Source organism: Populus nigra, chromosome 4, assembly GCF_951802175.1.
Source record: "Populus nigra chromosome 4, ddPopNigr1.1, whole genome shotgun sequence".
Taxonomy (NCBI): Eukaryota; Viridiplantae; Streptophyta; class Magnoliopsida; order Malpighiales; family Salicaceae; genus Populus; species Populus nigra.
In genome coordinates this window covers 5,129,463-5,140,749 of record NC_084855.1, presented here as the reverse complement: position 1 = coordinate 5,140,749, position 11,287 = coordinate 5,129,463, and the positions used below count along the sequence as shown (strand labels likewise).

General features: G+C 31.4%; 1 protein-coding gene across 1 annotated transcript; it reads right to left on the bottom strand.

Annotated features, from left to right (window-relative positions):
• Positions 1 to 2,387: 2,387 nt before the first annotated feature.
• On the bottom strand, positions 2,388 to 4,707 carry LOC133690966 (bidirectional sugar transporter SWEET1-like). Its single transcript, XM_062111248.1, has 6 exons — positions 4,618 to 4,707; positions 4,407 to 4,443; positions 4,165 to 4,260; positions 3,356 to 3,638; positions 2,762 to 2,881; positions 2,388 to 2,621 (listed from the first exon to the last, which is right to left on the bottom strand). The coding sequence occupies exons 1-6, from the start codon at positions 4,649 to 4,651 to the stop codon at positions 2,439 to 2,441; spliced, it is 753 nt and encodes a 250-aa protein (XP_061967232.1). The 5' UTR covers positions 4,652 to 4,707; the 3' UTR covers positions 2,388 to 2,438.
• Positions 4,708 to 11,287: the final 6,580 nt, after the last annotated feature.

Genomic DNA, 11,287 nt, shown 5'->3' with positions numbered 1-11,287 from the left:
ATAATTATTTTTAAAATTTTATTTTTATTTGTAATATCAATTCAATACTTTTAAAAAACATATAAAAACTCTCAAACAAAGGGGAAAATAATTTAACCCATTTATATTGTGAGAATTTAATATTATTGTACAAAGAGCAACTCCTCAACCTCAATCGGTCCATTTTCTTTTTCAATTACTCCACACGTTTATTGAAAGTTGTATTGTTTGATATGATAATTTATATGAAAAAAAATGCAGATGTCCGGAATCAGAACGTGATAATATATATATATATATATATATATATATATATATATAGCTGGATTCAAAAGCAAGAAAGAGGGTTGAGTAAGAGAGCTCATTTACCATCTTTTATCCTCAGGTTTTGCTAATGGCTGGGCCTTGGCTGAGGCGTCCGAACATTATTCACAACCTCGTGTCTAGGCCCATACCTATGTAGTATGTACTTGCAAACAGGTTACGTTGAGCCACGAGAAATTCAATATATATATTTTTTTATTTTCTTAAGAGAAAACATTTTTCTTAAAAACTAAACCATTATTATCAAATATCAAACAAACCAAACCAGATTTATTTAAATAAATGGCTTAGCAAAGCAAACCCAATGAAGTTTATATTAAATCCGATCTGCGTGATGGCACTGGCCCTCTATATGATCATTGAAGATTGCATTTCGATGAAAAAATCAGAGAAAAGAATGATAATTTACCCATTAATTTTAATTTATATTCTTTAATATTTTTATAATTTATAATTAAAAAAAAGCCTAAAATTTTTTACTTTAATGTGAATTTAGTTTCTTTAATATTAAAATTTGGTAAAACAAATACCAAACTTAACTCACTTATATATATATATATAATTTTTTTTTCATGTTTTCTATTGCAGTTTCTCCCTCCCTCATGCTTTGGATTGCCAATATATTATCCCGTGGGCCTTTTATACTCCTTTCTTCGCTCCAACCCTGAGCATACGGATTCGAGCTTTGAACATCCTGGGTCTCTTTTACGGGCCAGTCAGTCAGAGCCCAATCGACCCTGTACGAGAGCCTTGGATGCTTCGATTGATTTGCTTCCAAAAAAGTCATGACGCAAGCACAAAAACTATTTCACAGTGTCAGCAAAACTTTCAAGCCATTCAGATTGAAACTAACACCGACGACCGTAGCTCGAACGTCCGGCGAAATTTGGGGAACCAGAGGGGCATGATGACGTGGGGGTATGTGACTGAAGGGTTTACAGATCAGCTTCATTGGTGAAGTTTAAGAAGACACTCTGGAAGGACAAGTATGCCCCATATTAATTTCTCATGTTTAGAAAACTAAAATTTTTTTATTTATCTTTTCCTTTTATTTCAGTATTAATTGAGGGGATATTACGCATCATAAAAACAATAAAGACAAACTTGAAAATGCAGCAAATTAAAAAATAAAATAAAACTGGAGAGCAAATACAATTATGAAATTAAAATTGAAGGACCAAGTTACAAGATTTTAGAACTTCAGGGATGCCATGGCTTCTCCAAAGCATCTCTTAGTTCCTGGCCGCCCATGAGCTTGCATTTGGCAGTTTTGCATGTTAGCTACAAGCTAGCAACTCATTTTCATCACAATTGCTTAGTTTTAATTAATATTGGTTAGCACTGCTTATGCTATTAATATTTTTACTGTCTTTATCAAATCCTCTTGAAGCAAGAGCGACTAATTAACCTACATCCTGCTGCTGAGACTCGAGGTTGTTGGGGCAAAATGCTCGTAACAACCACAAATTCCATTCCATTCGATTAATAAAACAACTGTATGGTTTTTGAAGAAACAAAGGAATAAAGTTTTCTTTTCTTTTATTTTTTTTATTTCTAATGAATAATTTTGTTACAACCCGATCGATGCCTTGCACAAATAGAACAGAACGATTAACAACAGAAAATGTGCTAATCAACCTCCTATAATGTTGACATATCAAAGTCTATCTTAACCATATCTATACTCATAATAATCCGCTTAATAAGACTCAAATAAAAAGCTAGCTGGGAGAGCAAGCTTGAACTGACCAACACGACTAATTGTGAAGAGAGAAATTGCACCCTTCCTTGTAGTTAAAGCAATTTCCGGGACCATAGCGTGTTGCATCCATTTGGAATGAACAGAAAGTGACAAAGAGGTAGTCTCAAGCACATGATAACCCATCAAAACACCCACAGAAAGCAGGCTACTTTTCGTTTGTATAGTACCAACATTAAAGTTGGCGTTGTAATTATTTGGAGAGAGAAAATACAAGAGGATTTCGAATAGAACAAAGACTCGACTCGTAACAAGTGATCAAGCTTGCATGCAGCAAACAAGGTAACATCACGCACGCTTGTCAAGTAAACTAGGATCGAGGCAGTCCCGGTGTCTTAATTATAACTTAAGCTTGCACGCACAATATTGAAGTCATTTACACCTTATCAACATGGGATCCATTGGCAACCAATTCCTTCTCTTGGTGGAGTTTTGCGATACCCATCTGCATTGACTTAACAGGGAGGGCGGGCTTCTTGGCTTCTCCCTTGTTGTTCCGGTAGATGAAGTACAAGATCAGCTGCAATGCCCCTAGACCACAGCCAACTCCGTTCGGGACCTGTAACATATGGCACGCCAAGCATATTTCCAGTAAAATAAAACGATGAGATTTTTGCAACATTGAACCCCACTGGGCAGGCATGCTGGTCTAACGTGATCAGTAAATTGATTAGGGATAACTAAAATTAATTAACTTACAGCAACAAAAAGGTCACCACCAAGGAGCCCAAAGACAAACCAGGAAGTGCCGCATAAGAAGACAAAAAGAGACAAGAAGAATGGCATGTACTCCACGCTCTTCGTTTTAACCACTGTCCTCTGCAGGTACAAGAAAAATCACATAAAATAATTATCTAACAAAAAAGGGCACTGCATGTATAGCCTACTATTATAAACTTCGTAGAAAAACCTATTTTATATATAAAGGGTTGCTACTACATGCTTAATTTAATTATACTTCGTACGTATACTATAATATTATATATCCTCCACGCGGGTTGTATCTCCCATTCCAAATGAGAAAACGACGAAGAAGATATTATTCGCAGCTTATAAAATACACTTTGACTGGCATGAAAAACAAAATCATCAGTTTTCTGATTTTCTGGAGAAAGTAAACCATGTCCCAAACTACAGAATGTCAGCAGTCAATTAATACTAAATGATACATGCACACGCTCAAAACTATAATAACAAAGGAGCTAGCTTGTCAAATTATAAGGAATATGCTTCTCTTTTCTCGGCCAGGAACAGCAAGTATACCGTGAAGAAAATTAGAGTAATTTGACGTACCATAATAGACAGAGGGGAGCCATACATGATGATTGAGAAAATAGCAGCAGCAAAGCCACAGAATATCTCCCTGGATTTGCCATGATCAAGAACGACAAGGGACACCAAGGCCACGCCAGCAAAAGTGGTGAGCACAAGCGTGAGGAGGCCAATGAATTTAGCCTTCTCCTTCTTTGGTGCATAGATGATGAAGGTCAAGACATAAATTGCCTCAATTACTGCACCAGTTCCATTGATTGTTGACACCAGAATGTTGTTCTTAGACACAAAGGGCATTCCATACCTGCCACAAAGTATAGTATCAACAATTAACTGGTGGCGAGTCGACAAAATTAATGTAACCAGAAATAACAGATGCACCTGCCCTAATTAACATGCAAAAAACTCAAGTTGAGTCAACAAACTTAATAGATCCTAATTAGCTATAAATCAGCTGAATCATCAATCAAGGAAAAAAGAAAAAGAAAAAACAGCACTATGCTTTGTTCGTTGTGTCTAATATATATACCAGAATATATAGTAAGTTAAGCCGCAAAACAGTACTAACAGACTATTAATTATAAAGCATAGCAGGAAGAAAAACATCAGCACTGGTTTACTTCAAATATCATGTGGTTTGAGGATGTACGTTCCGAAGATCATGGCTAGATATCTTTTGCCTTTCGGGTTATTCTTGATAAACAAAAGCAATTAGTTGACAAGATTACCCTTCTAAAGCTAAACCAAACTACGTACTGTTCTAGAAAGCGTAAAACAGCACAATTCGAAAAGAAAATAGGTAGTTGAAGAGAGACGAGAAGAGCACACACCAAGCAGAAAGGAGGCAGTTGAGCATGGTCATTACATATGGAATGCCAGAAAACAGCTCTGTAGACTTGCTTCTTATGATCCTCCTGAACGTGATCCTATCGACAAATTATCCATAAATACACATTAGCTTTAGCTTAACCTAGCTAACAGAGAGAGAGAGAGAGAGAGAGAGAGAGAGAGAGAGAGAGAGAGAGAGAGAGAGAGAGAGAGAGCGAGCTAAATGAACAAGTCCGGTGCATACGTTGGAGCCAAGAAGAGAAACAATGCAGTGGCATTTCCTGTTACAGAGGAGAAAGAAACAGAGAGAAACCGCTAATTAGTCCCTTTGGAAAAAAAACAAAAAAAACACTAAGAACAGTAAGTTAGCAACTTCTTCAAGAAACAAGAAGAAGAAGAAGAAAAAGAAAACCAGGAGCGAAAGAAAGTTGATTGATGAATTAAAAAGAACCCACCAAAAATTCCAAATAAGAAATGCGCGATCTCCATTGTCTTCAATCTTCGAAACCTTATCTAAACCCAACAACTCTTACAAAGAAATAGAAGACTTGTTAGGAAATGGAAATGAGATGTATAGAGCTAGCTAGAAGCAATTGGGTTTTATAGAATAGAAACAAGAAAATAACCGCTAGCTAGGCAGTACATTTTTTTGCTCCGTTGGTCTCTTACTGACCGGGAAATACCGGGTGCTGACATTAATGGGCGTTGCTTATGGAGGATGAAAATGACATGAGATGGGTTAACAAAGGTCTTACGCAATAAAACCAACTCTTTTATTTTGGAATATGAGTTTGTTTCTGTTAATTATACTCATAGATTTATCATTACGGTTCAAAAGCCAGTGTCAATGATAGCATTAAAAAACCTAACACCCCTTTCTCCTTGTAAAATTTAACGAGGGTTTGTAATAACTGTTTGTGCTAATTATACTTAGCTGTGCATAAGGGATTTGTACAGTGAATCGCACACATTTGAGGCCAGTGTTTGCAGGTGGGGATAAGGTGAAGAAGTGACTGTCTCTTGAAGGCAAAAACCATTTGAAGAAAGATTAATTTATTAGGCTGGATGGTAAAAAAGGACGTATATTTAATTTGATTTTACATGAACTTCTTCTTCTTTTATTATTATTATTATTCTTGGAAGATTTAATCACAGTTTCTCTTTAATTTGTATTAAACAGCAAAACTTAAAATTCCACCCAGGATCATCCCGACTGCCATAATCATGCAACTTCAACTCTCTCCACAACTAGCCGGCCAACTTAATTGGCTGAGAGGACGGCCACCATATATACAATGCAGCTTGAGTTTCTTCGATATTTGTAAAAGTCAACTAGCATAATTAAGTCAACTAGCATAATTAACTTATCCCCAATGATTTTTAATAACAACGTCTATTCCGCAGCTAAAGCGTTGTTTCTTTAACGCAATAATGACTTATCAAATGATATTTTCCTCTCATTTCATCATGAAAACAGTCCCCGTTGATATTTTCAATGCACTAATAATATAAATTATATTTTAAAATTTATTTTTTTTAATTAAAAATATTATAGCTTTATTAATCCATCAAGCCCATATATTCAATACACAAATAATATAAATTATATTTTAATACACAAATAATATAAATTATATTTTAAAATTTATTAGAAAATTTTTTTTGAATTAAAAATATTATTTTTAATAAAATATTATAGATTTATTAATCAACTAATCACACGAGTTTAAAATTTATCATGTTTTTATTTTATTTAAAACTACTAATAAAACAAGATAATTTAAGTTTTCACTTCAAATGAATCTCTTATATATTTATATGCTTGTGGTACAGTACCGCAACTCAGAATTAATTTTTTTTCTCATAAAAAAATAATGTTTAGGTTTCAAAGCCTTTCCTAGTAGCAGTACTCTATTTGGCAAATTCTTTCATGCCCGTTTTAGAAGATGTATCGCATTCTCATTTTATATTATTAGAAAAGAGCCATATCTTGACTCTTCTTTTTAAATCTCCATTCTCTGTCCTTTCAACATAAAATTTTAAACTTCTGGTCTTTAAATTATAAGTGATGTAGCTAACTCCACGATTAATTTAATTCTAGTTTTTTTACAGAACAGAATATGCTTTAATTTATGATGCCAATATGAATTATTACTATGAGTTAATTTATAGTTGGCAGCCTGACATTGACCATCATTTTTATTTCAAATGTTTTTATTTATTTTATCTTTGTGGATAATTATTGTTGCTAATAAAAAACTATTTCTATTCTTATAAAAACTTCTTTCAAATACAAATAATTCATATAAAATATAAAAGGAAGAAAATCCACAAGAAATCAAACTAATTTCTTTGAAGTATCAAACAACTAAAAACAATTAAAAAAATAAAGCAAATTCATTTTGTTATAGAAATAAGAGAGAGGACATAAATCATTATTTAAATAGAAAAATTAACCAATGAGAAAAAATAAAAATACTTTTTATAGAAATATAAAAACTGATCATAGAGAACTATTCATTGCAATAGTTAAATTACTGTTTCGTCATTTGAAGAAAATTTGGGGTGCCTTGGTCCTGGTTTTGAGGGTGATTTCTTTTTTTCCAAAACTCGATTGGTCATTAAAGAATTGTAATGAGTTATTTTTGTCTTTCAAACCTTTTTTAAATAGTGAAATTACTAATTGACCCCATAAAAAAATAAACAGCTGGCAGCCAAGGGTATTATACCTTTACATTTTTTACAAAATTATTAAAGGACTTTTATGCCTTTAGAATCAGAAAAATATAAGGCAAGATGAGTTCAGGGGCGATTTTTTCTTTTCACCTAGTTTTTTTTTTTTGTTAATACCGGAATCATGAATGGTGTTTTGGACTTTTGCTCTTAATAATTGATTTTTAAATAAAAGTTCTGCAGGAACATTACACAATGACACGTGGGAGGCGCTTGTGCACGCCGTCTCCCGGTGACCAAATCTGTCTCATCCTCTTTCTTCTAGTATGGCGTGTTATGACGATTGATAGACTATTTTTCACCAGTGATCATTATGTTTTTTTTTCCTTCTTTTCTATAACACTCCTATTTACCAGGACAACAACTAAAACATATTTTATAGAAAATGTGGGAATTTTGTTTTTCTATTCTACCAAAATTTTGTCAGTCTTTCATATATAGGGAGATTTCAAGTTATTGATATAACATGTTACACTTTTATTTACAATTCTCATATTTGATCAAATCATCCTACTTCTCAAATTACACTTTTATCTTATCCTTAAAATCTACAGAAATAGTTTCACTATTTATTATGCATTTTAAGGAGAATAAAAACTAATACATATACAAATATATTTATAGGAATATCATCATAAAAAAAGGTCCATTTTGCATCCATGCATATAATAGAAGTTTGACCAAGCTATTACAAAATTAAGCAAAATGCATACAATTTCCACACAAAAAAAAAAAAATATGCCACATGCCTAGTCCATGACAATAAAACTAATATAGGATGCAAGCTACTCTTGACATGAATGAGACAACCTTGGAAGAAAATGCAACAAAACTATATAAATAATGAAGCACGTAAATTAATATCTATTCTATTTGAAAAGAAATATCGCTACACCCTCTTTCCTTGGTTCCGCTTGATAATTTAAGAACAAATGATTTAAAATGTTGCATGATCCAAATTTTTGGTCCAAACACAAGCTCAAGTCAGCCTAAACCCAACTTAAGTTAACCTAGGTATAATTATTTTTCTCTCCTAATTCTTGTGGATCTCGTGACTCTCTACTCATCAAATAAAGAATTTTGATTTTTGATCTTAAGTTTTTGGGTTCAAGAAAAGTGGAAGTAGTAAGTAAGTGGTTCCCTCTCATGTTACTTTCGATTATGATTTGTTTATGAAAGGATTAAAGAAGAGATTAAGGTTTATAAATATTTGAAGTTTATGTTATTAAGATTGATTCGTGATTACTATGGGTTTAAAGTTAAGTGATTGATTTTGGGTGTGTTGTTATAAATAAGAATTTGTGGATTGATTTGTTATGGGTTAAGAAAATTGTTTTAACTTTGCTGAAAAATCTGGACAGAATGTTCTTGAGGTTGAAGATTATAAAATTTTATTTCGGTCCATGATTTATAAAAATTACATTTTAGTCCCTAAACTTTGCAAAATTATAATTTGACCCCTAAATATATTTTGGGATTCTAGGGAGTATTATTATGAGGTTAAGGATGATGAATCTCAGTTTAATAATTGATTTGGAATATTTTCATTTTGGTCCCTTCATTTTAGGAATATACATTTTAGTTTCTAAACTTAAACAAATTGCAGTTTAGTCTCTGGTTTGTTTCTGGACAGAACTGAGGGTGGTTTATAGGTGAAATTTGAGTATGGTTATATATTTATAATTTGGTTGTCCAATTTTGGTAATATTACGTTGTGGTCCTTGTTTTTGGAAAATTATCATTTTAGTCCCTAAACTTAGGAGACTAAACCTGATTTTATTTTAGAAATTGGAATTTTTTATTTGTGTTGTTTTGAGTTGTTTTTTTAGTATATTTTGTATATTTTTTGTAGGTTCTCCTAACGATTTTTAATAGGATTTTCAGGTTTTTTATTTCATATTCCTTTTAGTTCTATAGTTTCCGGGTGAGTGAGATAATATTTAATATGCATGTAATATAAATAAATATGTATGTAGATTATATGATGAGTACAACTACTTAATTTCTTGAATATTTATATATATTGCTTTATTTTCTAAGTACCTATCTATTCTTAAATTTGCACTTGCATTTTGTCGAACTACATTCTATTCGAGATGATATGCATTGCTTTGATAATTATACGAAGATCTATTATGCATTGATATAAGACTTATTAGTAACTCTACGCTAACGGCGAGTAGTCAACCTATGTGCACATAGTATTGTATATACCTAGCTGGTGAGAAAGTCATCAGCTTATAGTGACTGATCCTCCCACAGTGATCACCTTCGGGTGTCATGTGATCTCTGACATGTATTCAACTATTTTATGATAAAATGCTTAGTATGTATATGTATATCAAGATAAATCAACTTGCAAACTATTAATATCTAAAAAGAATATTAAATATTATTTCCTCACTAAGTTGGTTGAACTCAACCCTTATTTTTAATATTATTTCAGATTCTTAGTTTTTGTTAGCAAATGGATCTTGTTGAGTGTTCCTGCATCTTTAATTTTGGTTGGTATGCCTTGCTTGTTCAGCGAGGCTTTCCTTTTAGTTTTGATTCGATGTCTTAAACGCTCCATTATTACCTTGTTTTAATTAAGTTTGGATTTTAATAATGTAATGAGTATTATGGATTATTGTGTTTGTTTTAATTACTGATATGAAGTTTTAAACTATCATTTGATTTAATTAGTTTTAAATATTATAATATATTAGAAGATTATGAAATGTTGTGTATTTTTAAATAAGTTATTCTTTTGATATATTCGTTTTGAGACTTAGCGTAGGTGGAGTGTTCTTATAACACCGTTTTTTTGTTTTTCAATTATGAAACCGAGATTCAGGTCGTGACAAATGTGTCAATCTAAATCACTGACATCATTTGCTATGTTTTCTTGGGAAGTTAAACTCTTATTACGAAAATATATCGATATCAAAGCATTCCCTTGATATCATTAGCTTTATTTAGTTTTCCAAGAACAACTAATCCAATACATTTTTTTTTCTTTCCCTTAAAATCTATGGAAAATTCTTATGCCAATGCAAATATATCTCATTAGCATCATTAATCTTTCTTATTCGAGATCAATTAATCAATTATTGAGGTAATGCCGATATCAATGGAGTCCACTGATATAACTAGATATCTGATCCCGGAATAGCTAATCTTTCTAATATCTTAATTTATCTATTGGTGATGTTGATGTTAAGAATCCCTTGACATCATTAGCCTTCATGTCAGTAGTAGCTAATCAAGTTCTATGTAATATTGATATCAATGTAATCCATCAATATCATTAGCTATCTTGACCTGGAGTAACTAATTAAGTCTTTTCAAATATCATTATTCTTGGTATTTTGGTGTTTTCCTCCTACCCAAAAATACACCTTTTTCTCAATAATTTTGCAAGACAAAATGCAAAAAATCAAGAAAATCTTCTCTTCTTCTCCATGGTTGTGTAGCCGACTTTTTTATGTTGGAGAGAAGAGTTGAATTTTTTTAATTACAATTTTACCCCTCCATTCTTTTAAATTATAATTTTAGCTAATTCTCCAAACTATTACTAGCATTTTATACCTTATTTGGAACCAATTTAGTCCACATGCCCTTCTTAAATTTCCAAAACAATCCCTTTCTATATATATTACAAATTTATTTATTATTATTATTTATATTTTTTTAATTTCCAAGGCTTACATTTTCTCTCTCTTCCAGAAAAAATGCATGTCTGTCCTCTTTTCTTTTTATTTTTTATTTTAGTCCTTATGTTTTTTATTTTTTACTTTAGTCTTTGACTCTTTTTCAATTTTAGGCCTTATGTTTTTTATTGTTTATTTTAGTCATTGGCTCTTTTAGAAAAGTTTTTTATGTTTTCAATTTAGTCCTTAAATTACAATTTGCATATATTATTTTCTCCAATTAAGTCCTTATTCTTTTGATTTATGATTTTTTTTCTTGATTCTTTTGTTAAAGTTTATTGTTTTCAATTTAATCATTCAATCAAAGTTTATATTGTTTTATTTTTTTTAATTTAGCGCTCATTCTTTTGATTTCTTTTTCTTTTAGTTAAAGTTTTTTCTTTCCAATTTAACACTTATTTAAAATTTTTGACGCCTTCTAATTTATTTTTTATTTTTATTTTCACTCTCATCCTTTTAATTATTATTTTTTTGTGATAAATGTTTTCCCCGGTTTCATGTTTTGATTTGTTGGGGATCGGGTTTCGTGGTTTTTTAATTGGTCATGCTTCAAATTTAATGACACGGGTCACGAGTTTTAAGAGTTGATACAGTTAAGGATTTTGTTTTATATTTTTTACATTTTCTTTTATGATTTTATCATACTTCATTATTGATTTTTTTTTAAGATTGGTTTTGTGGTTATCCTAAAAGAAAATTA